The sequence below is a fragment of the Tursiops truncatus genome, chromosome 15 (genome assembly GCF_011762595.2).
Source record: "Tursiops truncatus isolate mTurTru1 chromosome 15, mTurTru1.mat.Y, whole genome shotgun sequence".
In the NCBI taxonomy this organism is placed as follows: domain Eukaryota; kingdom Metazoa; phylum Chordata; class Mammalia; order Artiodactyla; family Delphinidae; genus Tursiops; species Tursiops truncatus.
The window spans coordinates 36076697-36094244 of NC_047048.1; the positions used below are offsets into that span (position 1 = coordinate 36076697).

General features: G+C 60.8%; 2 protein-coding genes and 1 pseudogene across 5 annotated transcripts; 1 reads left to right on the plus strand and 2 right to left on the minus strand.

Moving 5' to 3' along the window:
* Nucleotides 1-1101: 1101 nt before the first annotated feature.
* NTN3 (netrin 3) lies at nt 1102-4048 on the minus strand. The gene is made up of 6 exons (XM_019926755.3): nt 2679-4048; nt 2419-2607; nt 2179-2328; nt 1960-2010; nt 1757-1831; nt 1102-1460 (listed from the first exon to the last, which is right to left on the minus strand). Exons 1-6 carry the CDS (start codon nt 3604-3606, stop codon nt 1111-1113), a joined length of 1743 nt encoding a protein of 580 aa, XP_019782314.1. The 5' UTR covers nt 3607-4048; the 3' UTR covers nt 1102-1110.
* A 4881-nt stretch (nt 4049-8929) lies between these two features.
* On the minus strand, nt 8930-13247 carry TEDC2 (tubulin epsilon and delta complex 2). 4 transcript variants are annotated; one of them, XM_033839742.2, is made up of 10 exons: nt 13154-13247; nt 12970-13068; nt 12672-12742; nt 12166-12574; nt 11646-11699; nt 10913-11006; nt 10629-10740; nt 10436-10537; nt 9812-9999; nt 8930-9505 (listed from the first exon to the last, which is right to left on the minus strand). In XM_033839742.2, exons 1-10 carry the CDS (start codon nt 13192-13194, stop codon nt 9356-9358), a joined length of 1320 nt encoding a protein of 439 aa, XP_033695633.1. In that variant the 5' UTR covers nt 13195-13247; the 3' UTR covers nt 8930-9355. The 4 variants fall into 4 exon arrangements, with proteins under 4 accessions (XP_033695633.1, XP_073648517.1, XP_033695634.1 ...); XM_033839744.2 differs by having other exon boundaries at nt 9369-9505; nt 9812-9887; XM_073792416.1 differs by lacking the exon at nt 10436-10537.
* A 509-nt stretch (nt 13248-13756) lies between these two features.
* LOC101339557 (coatomer subunit zeta-1 pseudogene) lies at nt 13757-17452 on the plus strand (annotated as a pseudogene).
* Nucleotides 17453-17548: the final 96 nt, after the last annotated feature.

A 17548-nucleotide genomic window follows, 5' to 3' on the forward strand; every position in this document is an offset into this window, starting at 1 on the left:
GCCGGCTCAGCACGGGTCCCGATGAGAGGCGAGGGGCGCGCGCGAGTGGGCGGGTGGCTGTCAGGCCCAGCTGTGGGCAAGGCTGGGGTATCGGGGGTCGGCAGGGGTGCCCGCCGGAGTCGCTGCCGGGTTACGCGTAGACCTGGGAACGCGCGCCCGCGTGGGCACGACGTCCGGTCCCGAGCGGGCGGAGGAGTGCATGGGGGGACCTCCGGGTGGGACCTGGGTGGAGGATTCCTGAGGCCGAGGCCGAGATAGACAGCCACGGAGACAAGAGACAGGGACTCAAGGGGGCAAAAAAGAGGCTGAACACAGCGGGGGGCAGGGACACGGACGCCCAGCCGGCAGAGACAGGACAGGCAGAGGTGACCTACGGGACAGACGGGAACCAGAGGCCGCCGTCCTCGTTGGGGGAGGAGTCATAGCGCCCTCTGCGTGTCCTGACAGGGGGCGGGGGAGCCAGTGTCACCGAGCTCCATGGGGGTCCACAGGCGTCTGTGGTAGCCACAGTGCCTCTTGGGGAGTCAGGGCGCTCTCTGGCGGATCACAGAGTCCGGGGGCGGGTGGAGTCTCAGCGGCCCTTGGGGTATTCGCAGATCTCTATGCGTCCTGGCATCAGAAGGGGGTTCATAACTATTTGAGGGGGGTGTCAGTGCCTTTCAGGAAGGTGGGAACGCTGAGGGACCACGACATCACGGGGGGCTGTGTCGCAGAGGCCCTTGAGGTGTTCGCAGAGCCTCTAAGTATTCGGCCCCACAGGGGGTTCACAGCCCTCTGGGGGTATCGTGGTGTCCCTTTGAGAAGGCAGATAGCTTGAGGGTGGGGGGGCCAAGGGGTCCTTTGGATGACAGGTGCTCCAGGGGGCCTCAAAGCAGCTCTCTGGGGCTATCACATCCCTCTGTTGGGGCGGGGGTGTCCCTGCGTCCGTCACACCCCTCCTGGGCAGGAGCTCGAGGCACCGAAGGAGGCACAGGGCAGTGGGCCCAGATGGCGACGCGCGCGACGCGAGCAAAGACTTCTCGTGAGGCGGATGCACTGGATGAACGTGTGCCTTGATGTGTGAGAAGCGCCCCGCCCGGTCCCCGCCCGGCCCCCGCCCGGCCCGCGGGCTCAGGCCGCCCCGCAGCGCCCCCGCCGCTCGCGCCTCTGCAGCCTCCGAAGGCGCCTCGTCCACGCATCCCGCCAAGGCAACACGAGGCTCCCGCGGGCGGCGCTGAGCCCGGGCCCCCGGCCCTCGGGACCCCCGGCCGCGGCCCCCGGTCCGCCCCCCAGCAGCAGGTAGCGGCGGTCCGGTAGTAGGCGCGGGCAGCCGCAGGCGGCGTCCCGCGCAGGCACCCACAGCGCGCTGCTCCCGCGCCGCGCGCGCTCCTCGCCGCTCCGGAACACGGCAAGCACGGCCACCGGGAAGCGCGTCCAGGAGCCGCGCGCCTCGCCGCGCGCGCGCACCGCCACCTGCACCGCTGCGGGGGAGGCGAGAGGGGGCGGGGTCAGGCGGGGCGGGGCCCGGAGGGGGCGGGCCGCGCAGAGGAGGACACGGCGCCCGCGGGGGTGGGAGGCGGGGTGGAGGAGGAACACAAAGAGGACACGCCGCAGCGGGAGCACGAAGAGGCCACGGGGGCTGACAGGGCGGGGCCGGCGACAGCGTAGGACCTGAGGGCCAGGGGATGGCCTTGGGGTCCAGCGAGGGTCAGGGTATACGGAGAGAAAGTAGGGCAAGGTGAGGAGGACGGGGGCAGGAGGCCTGAGGGTGGCCTACCGTAGTCCTTCCTGCAGAACTTCTTCAAGCTGATGCGGTAGCTGCCACGGGCAGGTTTGCAGTGCAAGTTGCAGTCTGGGAGGAGGGCGCAGGAGGAGGTTGGCACCGATCTGCACCTCCTTCTCCCACCCTCTCCTCCTCCCCTCCTGAAATCCATAGCCCCCTCCAGCCAAGGACATGCCCCCTCTGGAACCTCCACTCACCCTGGGGCTCCACAGGGCTGCTCTCCTCAGTGGGTCCAGGGACAGGGGTCTCTGTGGAGAGGATGAGATAAAGGCCTTCCTTTGAAGGGAGCCAAGGGAATCTGCAGGGCTCAGGGGACAGTTGAGGGGGGCAGGGGGATCTGCGGGGCCCAGGTAGGCAGCAGCAGGGAGCTGGGTTGACCTTGGCTGAGGTGGTCTAAGCAGGGCAGCATCACTCACTAACGCAGGGTGCCACTGGAGAGCGGCTCTGCTGGAAGCCAGGGGCACAGCGGTTGCAGGTGAGGCCAGTGACGCCATCCTTGCAGGGACACTGGCCTGTGGTCTGGTTGCAGGTTTTGCCAGCAGCACCAACAGGGTGACAGTCACAGGCTGAGGATAGAAGTGGGATGGTCAGAAGCCCATCTAGGGATGTGGGAAACCAGAAGGTGAGGGTGTGCAGGTAGCTGGCAGCAGGCTCACCCCTACAAGCGCGGCGGTCACTCAGGGCACGGCCTGGGTCTCGATAGAAGCCCTCCTGGCAGTAGTGGCAGTGCCGGCCGGCAGTATTATGCCGGCAGTTGAGGCAGACACCTCCACTGCGGCGGCCAGACAGTCGGTACAGCTCCATGTTGAAGCGGCAGCGGCGGGCATGGCCATTGCAGGAGCAAGCTGCAGGGAGGGATGAGTCAGGGACAGGCTGGCCTGGTCTCAGATCCCCAGGCCACCCTCCAAGGCCTCACCAAGGCAGGCGTGGGCTTCCCGGGCTGTGGCCCGCTGCCATGGCCTGTCGCAGTAGAAGGGCTTGCAGCGGCCGCAGTCGGGGCCCTCGGTGCCATGCCGGCAGTCGCAGATCAAATGGCCCTGGGTGTCCAGCAGGCACCTGGAGGCATGCCCATTGCACTTGCAGCGCCCGCCCACCTGGAGCTCAGTGGCTGAGTAAGAGTAAGGGACCATGGCCGTGGCGTCCCTCGTGTCCCCCAGCATGGTAGGCCTTGTGAGCACTACTTGAATGTCTGTGGCGGTCACCCAGTCTTGGAGCACCGGGCTGCTGTCCAGATCCAGGCCTGGCGGGCTGCCGTCCTGCACGCTGAAGGCCAGAAGGCCACCCCCATCAGGCTGGGCCTGGGGCTCAGGGAAGCACAGGGCTTCGGGCCCCAGGCCAACTGGGCCATCTGCAGGGGCAGGCACGCGGCCATAGTCCAGGCCACAGCGGGAGGAGAAGAAGCCCAGTGGGGTCCAGCTTCGGCCATGGTCCTGCGACTTGAGCAGGGCCACCGAAGTGGGGGGTGCAGAGCAGAAGCGCAGGCTCACGAACACCAGCTCAAAAGCCTTGCCGAGGGGCACTGTGAGGGTCACGTTGAGGGGCACCTGCGTCAGCGAGTCCGAACGCCAGCACACCGGGCTTGTGGTGCCCCCTGCGGAGGTCAGGAGGGTGGCAGGGTGTGCCCGCCGCGGGTCCGAAGCGTCGCAGGCCCGCGTGGCCGGCCGCCCGCACGTGCTGGACGCCAGCACCTCGCGGCCCAAGGCCGCGTTCACCAGGCCGGGCACGCAACCGCGGGGCGCGCCCCCCTCGTCATGGCAGGGGTCGGCGGGCCCCGGCGGCCCTGGGCTCAGCGCGGCCGAGATTGTGCCCGCGGCCAGCAGCAGCCCCCAGGGCCAGCCGGGCATGGCCGGAGCCGCCGTGGGTCAGCCAGCCGGCCGGGGGCCCACGCCGCTGCCCTCAGGAGAGAGAGCCCGATCCGAGGCTCTGCCCGCTGGCCCGCGGTGCCGAGCAACCAGAGCCCCGGGCCGCTCCAGTCAGGGCCCAGAGGTGGGCGCAGCCGCCGTTACGCCCCGGGCCGAGCGGAGCAGCGGGGATGTCGGCGCGTCCTCCCGCTGGGCCTGGAGCGTTGACAGGCGTCGCCCCCGCTCTCGGCGCCTCCGCCCGCAGAGGCCCCACCCGCCGCCCGCCGCTCGCACTCACCCACCGAGGGCCGGGTCGAGCAGGTCTCCCGGCCTCCCGGGACTGGCCGAGGGCGGGCGGGGCCTGGGGCGCCCCGGCCGCCGCCTCCTCCCGGCTGCAGCGAGGGCGGGCAAGCTGTGCCAGTAGAGGGTGGGGGGCGCAGCAGGCGCAAGCCTGGGCGCAGCCGGGGGCGGGGCTGCTCGGGCCGGGAAGGAGGGAGGGAGGGGAGGGGAGGGGAGGGGAGGGGGCCGGGGAGGGGGCCTCGTCGGCAGAGCCGGAATCAGAAGCAGATTCAGACACTGGCTGGGCCAGCGGGGGAGGGGGCTGGGAGGCCCTGGAGCCGGGGGAGGGGCCGGGGAGCCAGGAATGTGCTGGCGGGAGGGCTCTGGAGGGGGTGGTTCAGCCACGCAGCCCGTGGGGGACCACCCAGCCGGCCCCCGGCCTGCCTCCAGGCTTTGACTGCTCCTGGGGTTGTGCCACGTGCCGGGTGGGGGTCTGGCTGCCTCCTCCCTCAGGCCCATCAGGCAGGCTGGGCCCTGGATCTGAAGGTGGGACCCTCATGCTCCCATTGGTCCCTACAGGGCACACTCAGCACAGAGGGAGCCAAGCTGGGCTGGTGGTTGTGGGGTGTCCCCAGGGCAGCAGTCTGCTGTAGTAAAAAGAACCCAGGATTGGGGCCAGGTCTGATTTTGAATCCAAGCTGCTTCAGTTTCTAGTTGTGTGGTTTCAGTTCCTCAACCTGCCCAAGCTTCAGTTTCCTCATCAGCCAGATGCCTATTATTCAACTTTGCCAAGCTGTTGGGATTTCATGAGCCACATAGGTATTGGATGTAGCCAGGGAGCTCAACAGACTGGAGTCTCTCCTTGATGGAGGAGGCAAAGCATCCCAGGAAGGGTCAGCCCCATGCAAAAGGGGCAGGGAACATGGGAATATATCCCACCTGGGAGCAGCTCTGAGGCCTGAAGTTCTAGATGGGAGGCTGACCCCAGGCCAAGCCCAGCTGTCAGTGGAGGACACCACATGGGTGTGTCTGTGTAGGCGGGGCTGCCACCTTCGGTTGGGCCAGAGACACTGCAAGGACAGATAAGAAGAGGATGGAGAGAAGCAGAATCCTTGTGCTATTTAGGAGAGGAGGAGCAGGAGGACATAGAAGCCTCCCAGGGGACACTGAAGGAGAAGAGGACACACGAGGGCTTGACCTTGGAGAAGGAGCAGCAGGAAGACAGGGTGATTGATGGGCTACCTGGAGTGACTGACACTCTCTGGTCAGGCCCTTCACCAGGCCTAACCAGCACAAATGCAGGGGTGAGGGGTGAAGGGACTGAAGGGATAATAGGAGACTTTGGAAAGACTAAGCCAGGAGGGCCAGAGGGGCTGCTGGCCTCTCTCTTCTTCTCTGGCAGCAACAGGAAGGCTGAGGGTGCCCCTCACCCCACAAAGCAGGTGCCACTGGGGCCTGTCCCTCAACTTCCCAATAAAGAGAATGTGTCCCTTATAACAAACAGCCATGCACGAATGAGGTAGCTGGCGGGGAACACCGTTCTGCTCTGGGATGGGTCAAGTTCAGAAAGAGCACCTTCCCAACCATTCTCTTCAAGGTTCTTCTGATCATCAGCCTCAAACATGCTTGGGATGGGGGGAGCTCTGGTGGGAGAGAGGGAGGTGCGATAGATCCTTCTCGGACTGTTAGAAGCAAGGAGGTGGCCACAGGGGGGAGAAATGCCCAGGCCCAAGCCAGTGGTTCCCCAGGGCCTGAGACAAGACTCCAGGGAAACCTTGGCTGTCTGGACTTCAGGACTCCTGCTGGGAAGGAGGAAAGCAGGGAGCAGCTCCCCCTCCCGAGCCTTGCAGACTTTGTGTGCAGCACAGCCTCCTCGTGAGTTGGGGGTAGGGTGTGCAGAACATCTGGTGGCCTCTGGTGTGGGTGAAGGCCCCCAGGGCTCATCCTGCAGAGTGTTCATCGGGGTCAGCAGGCAGGTACCTGGCCCAGAGCGTCGTTGCCCCACTAGCTCCCCAGGGAGGTGGCTGCAGGCAGCCCAGGCTCTTTTCTGGAGTGGCCCTAGGTGTGCTTTCTATTCTGGCCCCGGGGGCAGCCCTGGCAGATGGTGTGATGGGAGTTAGGGAGGGCCTTCCTCACAGCCCCCCACCCAGGCTCAGTGCTCCTTGGGACTCAGCCATCTGTCCCCAGTCCTTGACTAGGGCCTCTCAGACCTCACATCTCTCTGCTGGCCCTGCCCCTTCCTGGCACCTTAGAAGAGGCTCAGCCTCTAGTTCCCCACCTGCAACTCCTCAGGCTGCTGCAGGCCTCCCCTCCCCTGCCCCCACTCAGAGTGACAGCTGCTAGCTCTGGGGCTCCAGGAACCTCTCTGGGGGAAAAGGGACCGAGGGGGGTCCTGATATGTCTCAGGGGGCTGGGGTCTTTCTCTTAAAAGGCCAACTGATAAAATACTCCCGGCTTAGCCCAGGACTTACTGTCCCCACCAGACTTTTGCAAGCCACCACTTGTTCATATATAGCACAAACATTTACTGAGCGCCTATTTTGCCTCGAGGGGCTTCCAAACCAGTGGGGTTTGGACAGCTAGGGGAGGAGGACACAGACCACTGTGCCTCGCCCCGAGGAGGGTAGCCACGTCAAGTCCCCGGCCCGCCGCCGCCCAGGACCCTGCATACCCTGCAGGCCCCCCGTGCCATGCAGACTGCCGCCAGCCCCGCGCTCAGCCAGGACGGCTCTGCGCGCCAAGCGAAACGCTCAAAAGCAACATGGGCGGAGGCGGGTGCGAGAGCGGGAGAGCTGAGTCGGGGGAGGGGAAGGAGATGGCTCGAAGTGCCCAAAGCTTGGGCATCCTGAGGGTTCAGAACAGTTTGGGGACGGCGTCTGGGGAGGAGGCTTCCGCCACACGCGCTTGGCACTGCGCCAGCCGGGCCCAGGCGAGATCCGGAGGGAGGAGGCGCCGGCTCGCCGTGACCTCGCAGGGGAGAGGGCTTGGCGCGTGGGTTCAGGGCGTCCCCGGCTCCCGCCGCCCCCCGCGCCCGGCCTTCTGCCGCCGCCGCCGCCGCCGCCATGCGCGCCAGCACAGGAAGGCGGCGGCCAGTAGCCCGAGGCCCGCGCCGAGCCCTGGGCCAGGTCCAGGCGGGGTCCGCGCAGCGAGAAGGTGATGGCCGTGGCAGCGGCGCCTGCAAGCAGAACCACGGCGCCGAACGGCAGGACGCAGCGCGGCCAAGAGCCCCCAGCGACGCCGGTGGCCAAGAGCAGCGAGCGTAGGGCCCCGGGGGGCTCAGGGGCCTCGGCAGGCGCAGGGGGCGAGCGCTCGGTCGCGCTCATGCTACCGAAGCGGGGTCTGCGCTCCGGGTGGGTGTGGGCGCCCCCTGCAACCCCGCTTGCCCGCCACGTCGGAGCAGATTGGCCGGCGATGCTGTGACGCCACGGGGACAGTTCTTCGCTGCAGCCTCCTGGCGTGGTGTGGAATCGAGGTGGGCGGGCGCTAACTCGCAGGGGGTCTCCCTTTTCTGCTTTGGGTGCCTTGTGTTGGGACCTACCCAGATCTCTCCCCTCATGTTATCTGCTGGCACCTCCCTGCCCATGAAGGCCCAGGTGCCCACAGAGGTCCGCAGGACACCACCAGTGCCCAGGACTGGCCAGGTGGGTCATTGAGTCAACAACCTCTGGGTGCCCATCTGCGCTTAGCTAGAGATGCAGGTGGACAGCATCCCTGACAATAAAGTGCACAATAAACTAAGACAACCAGTGGGTGAAATAATTGCAGTGAAGACCACCTGCTACGGATTCTGGGGTGGCCAGTAACAGGGGGGTGGTGGGATTTGCCCTGGAGATTAAGGGTTCCTCCAGATCCCAGCACCTGGACATAAGCTCTGGAGGCAGCAGTGGAGTGGCCAGAAGGAGGTGGTTGTACCCCAGGCTCCCTCCCTCTCTTTCTCCCCCTTCCCTGGTTTCCTGCTCTGGAGTTCCACTCCCTGGAGGCCCCCTTAGTGCAGTGAGGGCCCTGATTTTTCATTTTCTACTTTGGTCTGTCATCTGGTCCCCAGCAGCTCCAAGGACCTGGGACTCCATGTCCAAGGTTTCTGGCCTGTTGGACTGTGGGGCCCTTTACAAGTAGGGCCTCCTGCAGGGTGGGGCTACCCTGAGGCGGCTTCAACTTCACCCAGTTCATCCCCCATACCTGCAGCACTTCATCAGGCTTGCAGAAAACCTGGCCTTCTCCAGGAGTCATCTGCCTCCTGGGCCTGGGCTTCTCAGGGCAGAAGCAGGTGTTATTTGGTCTCACATCACTGTCCACACAAAGGGCTACTGCCCTAGCTCTGAGGGTTGTGCCTGGTCCACACAGGTACTCACTAAAGGCTCATGAAAGGGACACTGCTGCCTCAAAGCCCTCACCAGGGTGCAGAGCTGTGAAGCATCTAACACCACCTTATTCATCTTCAGCCCAGTGGTAATAACCACTACCCCAGTATGACAGTGGGGACAACACTGGGAACTGAGGCTCAGAGTCTTCAAGAATCTTGCTGGAAGTCCCAGAGCAGCAAACAAGTCATGATGTAAACCCAAGATGTGTGACCTGTAAACCCAGAGGCTGTGACCTTGACCTCTACACTTTCTTGCCTTCCAAGAAACAGTGCCTCCTTCAACAGGGGAGGTAGGAGCCTTGGAAGTGACAGTGGAGCAGGGGAGGGGTGGACTCAGTCTGGGGGGCCCACATAAGCCACAGCAATGGCACAGGAGCAGGTGGTGGGCATGGGTGCCAGGAAAGATGGCTGTGGGCAGACAGTGGATGTCCACTGCAATACTGGCTTGTGGCTTTTTTGTCTTTTGATAAGCCCGGTACAAATGTAGGCACTTGTGGGGAGAGGTTTCAGGTATGCTAGGGCCAGTGCATGAGGCAAGTCCCCAGGGCAGCCCACCTTGAGTGGCTTTGCCCCCTCCCTTCAGTACACAAGGGATATGCCTATTCTTGGTAAATATACTTGATATATTCTTGGTATATAATAAACACAAAGAAGAAAACAAACATGCACCAAGTCGCACCTTGGTATGATTTAAATATATAAACTTTCTAAAGTAGTTTTAATGTCACACAAGTAGCTTTTAAGTGTACAGCAAGAGAAAACAGAAGTAGCTAAGAAAAGCCCCCACCAGTCTCAGGTCTCCTGAGCCTGTGGAAAGCCAAGCCAAGCTGAGCCCTGACCAGCAGCTTTAGCAGCCATTAGAAAGGCCCTAAGTTCCTCAGGAAGAGCCAGGGGGCAGTCCCCGCCCCTTGGAAACCTGGTTTCCTAAGGGGGTACAGGCATCTCTGGGCCCCTGGCTCACTGTACCAGTGAAAGTCCCCTCAATGCCCATTCATTTGATTCCTCCTAGGGAAGGGGGGCTCTCACCGACAGTCAGGCTAGAGGCAGAGCCAGCCTGCCTTTGCTGCAGGGTTCTGGGGGACTGGGGGTGGGCCTGGCCATGGGAAGGGCTCAGTCAGCAGGCTTATCTTCTCGTAGGATGGTGAGGAAGCGCTGGCCTCCCTCACAGAGCAGGCTGTGGACAGCCCGGCACAGCGCTAGCCAGGGTGGCCCCAGCGGCTCCTGCTTGCTCACCAGGGGGAGGAGTTCGGCCATCAGGACCTGGTGGGTGGTGCAGGACCAAGGTCTCAAGGGGGCCCTGTCCCAGCTGGCCCAGGGCCCCCAGAGGAGGGCTCAAACCAGGGCCGGCTTTGAGGCACCATGCCCCAGCCCATCCCTCCTCCAGAAGCTCCAGCACCCTCACAGGGGCACAGGCCCAGCAGCTCCCACCCTTCCCTGGTGGGTCTTGGTGGGAGGAGCACAGATAGGCTCTTGAGGCCAAGCCCTCATGAGGCTCCAGACCTAGAGTCCTCCCCAGGGCCCACGGCTCCCCGACACTCAGTCACCCACTCCCTACTCTAGAAGTACCTTTTCCAGGTGGATCTGCTGGTGCAGCATGGCCACCCGCAGCCTGAGGGCCGCCAGGGTCTGCAGCTCCTGGGTACTAGAGTAGAGAAGCAACTGGGGGCTCCAGATAGGGTCTGCTCCTCCTCCACAGGGCAAGGAGGCCCTGGGGAACCTCCCCTCAGGCCACGGCCCCAGCTGCTGTTCCACCACTGTTGCGAGGACAGGGGATATGGCCTCACAGGGCACAAGCCAGGCACCTCCTCCCCAGGCCCCTTTAAGGGGGTGCAAAGTCTCCCCTTGCCTCCTGTATGAAGCCCTATTGTCCATAAACAACTAACTCTTGCAATACCAGGCATCTGCCAGTACCTCTCTGATTGTCACAAGGCACTTTTTCAGTAACTGGATAAATAAGTAAGCTACTCGGAGTGGTGGGGTCTGTGTGTCGGGAGAGAAATTGGAGCAGGGGTGCTGTGCTGGCCAGCTCCACAGCACAACTGCAGAGAACTCAGAATGCAGTGGGGTGACACAGGGAAGGGCCGTCCTGCCTGCCTGCCTCCGTTCCCAAGCTGCTGTTAAAGTCCCACCACCACCCCGTGGCTAGAGGATTTTGACCCCAGACTTCAGCACGGGCGGGGCAGGCCTCACCTGTGCATAGCTCCCGCAGCCTGTGGAGACACTGCCCCACGATGGCCTGCAGCTCCTCCAAGGTGAGCAGGCAGCGGTACTCCTGCATCCAGTCCTTGGGGTCTACACGAGAGCCAGGGGGAGCAGGCCAGGTCCACGCCGGTCCTGAAGCCTTCCCCACCCTGACCAGAGACGCAACTGAGGGCCCACTAACCTGCCGTGAGCTCTTCCCCCATTCGAAGTCTTAGCAGCAAGCAGGCCTTCTGCAGGTGCCGCACCTCTGCCTCCACCTCGGTGGCACTGAGCCTGGGGCCAGGCCAGCCTGACTGCATGCGGGTCATGGAAAGTCCCCTGTGGTCAGGCCCCTCCGCTTTCCCCAAGGGCTGGGTCCTGGAGTAGCTCTGGCCCTTCCTGGAGTTGTTCCTCCTCAGACTCGCCAGGTTTAGAGCCAGAACCTCTGCCCCCCACCCCTCACTCCCCCAAGCCCCGCAAGGATACAGTTGTCTGCATTTTCTGGAGGAACTGCGTTTTGGCGGTGGTAGCAGCATCCACAGAATCACTGGTCTGTGTAGAGCTGAGCTGGGCCCACAGGCTGGGATACACACATGCACAGCCCACAAACCAGAAAGCAACGTGGTTACTACAGCCAGCTGGGCTGGGCCACGAGAAGTAGGCAAGGGCCAGGGTAGCAGCCCCAGCCTGGGGTGTCTGGCTCTTCTGAATGTCAGGAGGGGCCTTTGGGTGTCCTGGGGAACCGAGGGGGACACTGTCCATGAAAAGGGGACAGAGCTGACCCACTCTGGGAAATGCTAGGAGAGAATTCAAGGAAAAGGGGAGAGGAGCCAGCAGTGACTGGTGACCAAAAAGTCTGGTAAGAGCTTTGGATGCTGGCTCTGCGCCAGGCACAGCACAAGCACCCGAAAAGCCACCACCTCGTTTAACCCCTACAACACCTCTAGAAGCTGGTACTATTATTGTCATCTTCACAAGGAAGACAAATGGGGACTTGGAGACACTAAGTGCCTTGGGGCCTCAGAAGCTGCTGGCTGAGTCTAAGGTGACTACAGCCGTCCTAGGGAGGCTGACTCTCCTAATGTGGAGTGTCACCACCCAGCAAAGAAAGCCAAGGGACCCGTGGGAAGTCTTACCAGTGGGAAGCCTCAGCCTCCCTGCTCTCCACACTCCCCTGGTCTCCCCTCCCCCTTCACCCAGCCACAAGACTCAGCCTCACCGGGAATTCCGGGAAGCCGCTTTCCTGAAGGCCTCAGGCAGCTGCAGCAGGATCCTGTCAGGGAAGCCGGTGCTCAGAGCAGCTCTGTCTCACTCTGGGGGCTGCAGGCCCCACTCCCTACTCAGAGCCCAGTGAGAGATGAAGCTCACCCACCCCTCAGACAGGGCTGCCAGGGTGACCACAGGAGCCAGCTCAGTCCAGGTACCACCTGGCAGAGAGAAGAGAAAGCAGAGCCCAGGCCTTCGAGAGCTCATGTGGAGCCCTGGGGCTGGGTGGGTAAGTGGATAGGGCGCAGGTCACGCCCCAGTGCATCAAACATGGCACCTTCACAGCCAGCTGTTCCACTCTGCCAGCTTCTGGGCTTGCCACCCCTCATGGGGTGGCATCCTGGGGTTCCCCTGGCCCACATCCAGCTCAATGCCCTGCCCTCCCTGTCACCCCAAACCCAGACTCCTGCTGCTGCCCAGGATCTGATCAGGTAGAGACAGTAGTTCCTCTAGTGAGGGTCTGGGAAACCTACCCCTTATCCTTGAGTGTAAAAGCTTCTGGGGCCTGAGAAGCAGCCGACAGGACTATTTGTTCGTTCCTGAGGCCTGATTTAGGCTTGGTGGCTCCAGCCCCTTGCCCCATACAGGCCTGATCCCCCACTGACAGAAGCCTGCGCTCAGGGAGGTCCTTGGTAGGCACCCTGGTTTGGAGGATGCCCCTGGGAGGTTTTGTCTCTGATGCACGGCTGCCAGCCCTGTGTGAGGTGCTGGGTGGGTAAGAGGCTCTGGTGGCAGGGGAAGTGGCAATGGATCCAGACTTCAGGCTGGGGGCCTTGTTTCCTTCTCCAGCCTTTGATATGCCTTTTCGCACCCGTACAGCCTTCTCCAGTGCCTGGGTCAGAAGCTCCAGCTCCTTGAGGTCTTGCGGGCTGGGTATGCATGCTGCAAAAACCAAGAGTCATGTAGAGGTCCCTCACCACTTCATGTCTGAAGACAGGCCAGAGGTGGCACCTAGAGAAGGTAGATGGCTGAGGTTTACCTGCAGATGGGGCCTCTTCATTAGTTTCTGGCCCTGGGGTTGGCTCCGGAGCCAGGGTCTCGGCTGGTTCCCTGTGAAGACACAAGGCAGCCGTGGCACGGCCAGGGCCCAACAGGCCCCCAAGGCCGCCTGGCCTAGGGGCAGACCCGCAGTCTCAGAGCCTGCAGAAAAAGCGGGGAGCACTGACAACCCGCAACTCCGAAGTGAGAGCTGGGCCGGGCCTCCCGGCCCGGGGTCGCTAAGCGGGGTTCTGACGGCCCGAGGGAGGCCTAGCCGGGTGGTCCCGGGGTCCGCGTACCAGGCACGCAGCAGCCGCCGGGAGACTCGCAGGCTCCGCTCCAGCTGCCGCTGTCGCTCGGCGCAGGAGTCCAGGGCGTCACGCAGCTCGGCCACTAGCCTGGAAAGGACGCACCAGAGGCTCAGCACCCTGGCCAGCCTCGGGCCGCGCAGCCTCCCGCCCCCTCCAGCGGCGCGGGACCCACCGGCGCGAGCTGCCGGCAAGCAACGTGAAGGCGGTATCCATTCTTCGCGATCTGCCGCCGCCGTCAAATCCCGCCCCTTCCGGCCTAGAAGACCGCCCCTTCCGGCCGGACTGCCCAATTCCGAGCCCAGAGTTCAGGGCCCGCCCTACCCGATGATGATCCCGCCTCAAGGCCCCCCATTTCCCCCGGGGTCCAAGCCATGACTCCGGTTCTGAGCTCGGGCCGGGGGCAGCGGAGGGAACACGGGTGAGGACCTCGGGTGACGCGCAGGCTTCTGGGTTGGATAACCGGGTAGATGGTGGCACCTGTGATCGCTTAACGGTTGGCTTCGTCTTTGTAGTGAAGGCGCTCTAAAGCAGGGCCCTGCTGCCTTGCTGACCCCGGGCCACCTAGCACAGGGCAAGGCACATGGAGTGGCCCAGTAGGTATTTACTGCAGTCGATAGAAGTGAGGATTACATGTGTGTTGGGAGCAGGGACAAGGGAGGAGGGAGTGTTCACTTTTGGATATGTTGGTGAGGTGATGACATCCAGGGGAGGCATCAGTGGGCACCTGGGCAGAGGCGAATGAAGCCCAGGAGCCAAGGATGTGGCACATGGAGCAATGGGCCTGGGCGAGCTGGTCCAAGGTGTGCATGGATGGGGACAGGTGAGGGGGAGCTGGAGCCCAGAGAGGTGGAGGGACAGCAGAGCCTGGTGTCACAGAAACCACAGGAGGCTATCCCAGGAGGGAATGTCTGCGGGTTGGGGGAACGGGGCCTTCAGAGAATCAGGAGACACCTGGCGAGGAGGGATTGTAGGGACAGATGCTGGCTGGGAGGAGTGGTTCGGGCAGCAGGGTCCACTGTAATTGGAGATAACAGGAAAAACAGATGAATGCCAACCCCTCAGGGGCCAAGAAATCTCAGGGGAGAGCAGGACAGGTGACAAACCTGGGAGGGGTTGTTTCAAGTTGGCGAGGTGTCCGTTTCACAGTGCTGATAGGAAGGTGCTGCAGCAGAGGACAGAGACACAAAGGAGGGGAGTTGAGGGTGCCAGGCAGAGAAGGAGAAGGGGGTGAGGACCTGGGCAGCCCTGGGACTGCCCTTAGGGTGGGCCCCTCCATCGGTAGTGGCCTGTTTTCTTGCCTAGTGCGGGGAGGCTGACAGCATTCTGACTAAAATGAGATCCTCTGTGAGGTAGGAGGGGAGGGAAGAGGGCTTCAGTCAGTGCTTAGAAGATGCAGGGAGACCCCACCCCACCCCACGGTCAGGTGGTACTAGGTCCCCACTGGAGTGGGAGAAGGCAGTTCAGTCAGGCACATCACGTGGCTGCTACTACCCTCATCACATTTAGTCCTCACAACACCCCTGTGAGGTAGGTATTATTGCCCCATCTTACAGATGAGGAAACTGAGGCTCACACATGCCTAGGGGCACACAGTCAACAGGGAGGTCTGCAATCCCTATGCTGGGATTCCCTTACTCAACCATGCCTGACCCAGGATGGTCAGAATTCTACTACAGTAGCAAAAAGTGCTCCTACAGGGAAATCAACACCCAGAAAAGCCTCACGGAGTCAGCATCTCCCTGTCCCTGTCGTTTTGGTTCAAGAGCATTTGGGGGACACTCCTGGCTAAGTGGTTCTTTCTGACATTTTCGAGAGGAAGCAAAAGCTATCAGCAGGGCTCCACGTCGGCACCAGCTGCGGGGCAAAATGGAGGTGTGGGACTCGAGGGACATTGTTCCAGCTAATGATTAAGAACTCTCCAGACAATAGGGGCTTCTTAGACAATGGGTGAATTTCCAGGATGTCCAGCCCCCTTCCGAGAAGGAGGGAGATAACAAAATGTAAAAAAGGTGTCTGTCAAAGACCAATCAGGCAGCTGGGGAGAAGGAGGGAGATAACAAAATGTAAAAAAGGTGTCTGTCAAAGACCAATCAGGCAGCTGGGGACAAGTTCCCTCTCTGGCTCACCAATCAGCAGGAGAACACAACCAAATCTATAATTTACATACGGGGAAGTGGGAACCTATAAAACTGACATATTCGCGCCCAAAAGGGTTCCTTCTTCGACCTCCTGCGTGAGGACCAAGGAACCCCGGTGCACCGGCCTTCAATAAACCTCTTGCGTTTTGCATCGACTTCCGACTCTTGTTGTTTCCTGGGCGAGTCGAAACTCCTAGGAGACCGCGCAGGTCTAACAGAGGCGCTGATTTTGGAACCCTCCCTGTATACTGTCAAAGCCATCCTGATTCTGGACAATGATGGAGATCGACTTTTTGCCAAGTACTATTACGACACCTACCCCAGTATCAAGGAGCAAAAGGCCTTTGAGAAGAACATTTTCAACAAGACCCACCGGACTGACAGTGAAATTGCCCTCTTGGAAGGCCTGACAGTGGTATACAAAAGCAGCATCGATCTCTATTTCTATGTGATCTGCAGCTCTTGTGAAAATGAGCTGATGCTCATGGCTGTTCTGAATTGCCTCTTTGACTCCTTGAGCCAGACGCTGAGAAAAAATGTAGAAAAGCGAGCTCTGCTGGAGAACATGGAGGGGCTCTTCTTGGCTGTGGATGAAATCGTAGACGGAGGGGTGATCCTGGAGAGCGATCCCCAGCAAGTGATACACTGGGTGGCATTAAGGGGAGAAGATGTACCCCTTACAGAGCAGACCGTGTCTCAGGTGCTGCAGTCAGCCAAAGAACAGATCAAGTGGTCACTCCTTTGGTGAAGACCCCACTGTTCCTGGCTCCTCACTCCCTCAAAAAATCCACATGTCTGCTGTAACTTCTCATCCAGCCCCACAAATGATGCTCTCAGGGTCATCTCGGGGATAACAGGGATCCTTAAATCTCCATCCTTTCTGTGGTTGCCCCCTCGCAAACCCGTATACGCTTCCCGTTCCGTCTCACTCTTTTTTGCAGTCCTGGGAGTAAAGCTCTTAGCAGATTTGGACACAGGGCAGGGGAAGCACCCTCTTCGTTGCTCGACTGGATTATACTCCCATGCTCTCCTATCCCCCATATTTTCTCCTCCACTTCTGTGCCCTTTGCTGCAGCTACACTTCAGATCAAAGCAGGAGAAAGAATGTGCTGAGTGTTTTCCTCCCTTTGCCTTTACCCGGCCTTCATCCCAACAGTCCATATGTCCAGCAAGGGGAGAGAGAGAGAATTCTTTCCTATAGAAGGAGTGCGGGTGGGGAGAGGCATATGAAGTCTCAGCCACAGCCCCGCTTGCTGGACTTGGTATTTTCTCCCATTCCTTTTTACTGCCCAGGCCTCCAGCCTTGGAAAAAAGATTGGGAACAGCTCATAGTCAGGGGACAGAGTGGAAGGAGCAGTGATTTAAATATTATTGGACAGAGCTTATAAAATTCTGTATTTCAGACACAGCTGCATTTTTTACCCTCATCCTGGCTTATACCTTCAAAACTGCTGTGGTCTGTGAGTGTTCGGTGTGGGAGTGTCTGTCTCTCCGTCTGATACCTTAACTTTCCACCTTCACTACCCCTGCGAGCTCTGCCTGGCTTGCCCTGTCTGTGCCCTGGAGCAAAGCCAGTCCCTGATCTAAAATGCCATTCCAGTCTTGGGAAGAAGAGTTTCTGCTCAGAACTGGGGATAGGGTGGAATTTATGACTTGGGCCTCTGGGCTCTCTCAGTCCCCTTCTCTCTCCCACATGCACCTCACTCCTCTGCCTTGGGTCTGCGATCTCTGCTGCTTAACCCTGTCCTCCCTCTGCCTCAGCCTTACATCCGGGCAGTAGGTCTGGGCGCCTCCCTTCCCTAGGTCGCTGAGAGAGGTGCCTTTCTTCAGAAGACCTTTGGGATTTGGCTTTCCCCAGGAAGACGGAGGATGGGACACCCACTGTTGGGTCATCTCTCCCCTTGACCCAAAACTTCCCACAAAAATGTCACAAGAAACCTTCCTGAGACTTAGCATCCTGTCCCCACCCACTAACTGCCAGTTCTCCAAGTGGGGCGGGTAACTGGGCATCCTGGAGGGAGCATTTTTGTGTAAGAGGTGTGCGGAGTCAGCATGATAGCCACCTTCATATACTGTTCTGCGCAAAGAGGAATAAAACATTTTTTTCCAGAAAAAAAAAAAAAAAGCTATCAGCAGGGTGAGTGTGTCAGCAGGGGAGAGAGGTCAGGGTCAGTCTTCGTCAGATCCCAAGTCCCTGTGGTCATTATTCTCAGGAACTCACAGCAGATCTACCCTCACCCAACAAACAGGTCCTCTGAATCTTGCTCTTCTGTATCTTGGTCACCTCAGATGTTACAAATGACATTTAATTTTTTTTCTGGCTAACCTCTCTGGGAAAATTGGTTTTGCATACAGTGTCAGGATAGCACTGAGGGGTTTGAATCGAATTTTCTTTTTTTTAGTTGAGCCTAAATAATGTTGAGAATTAA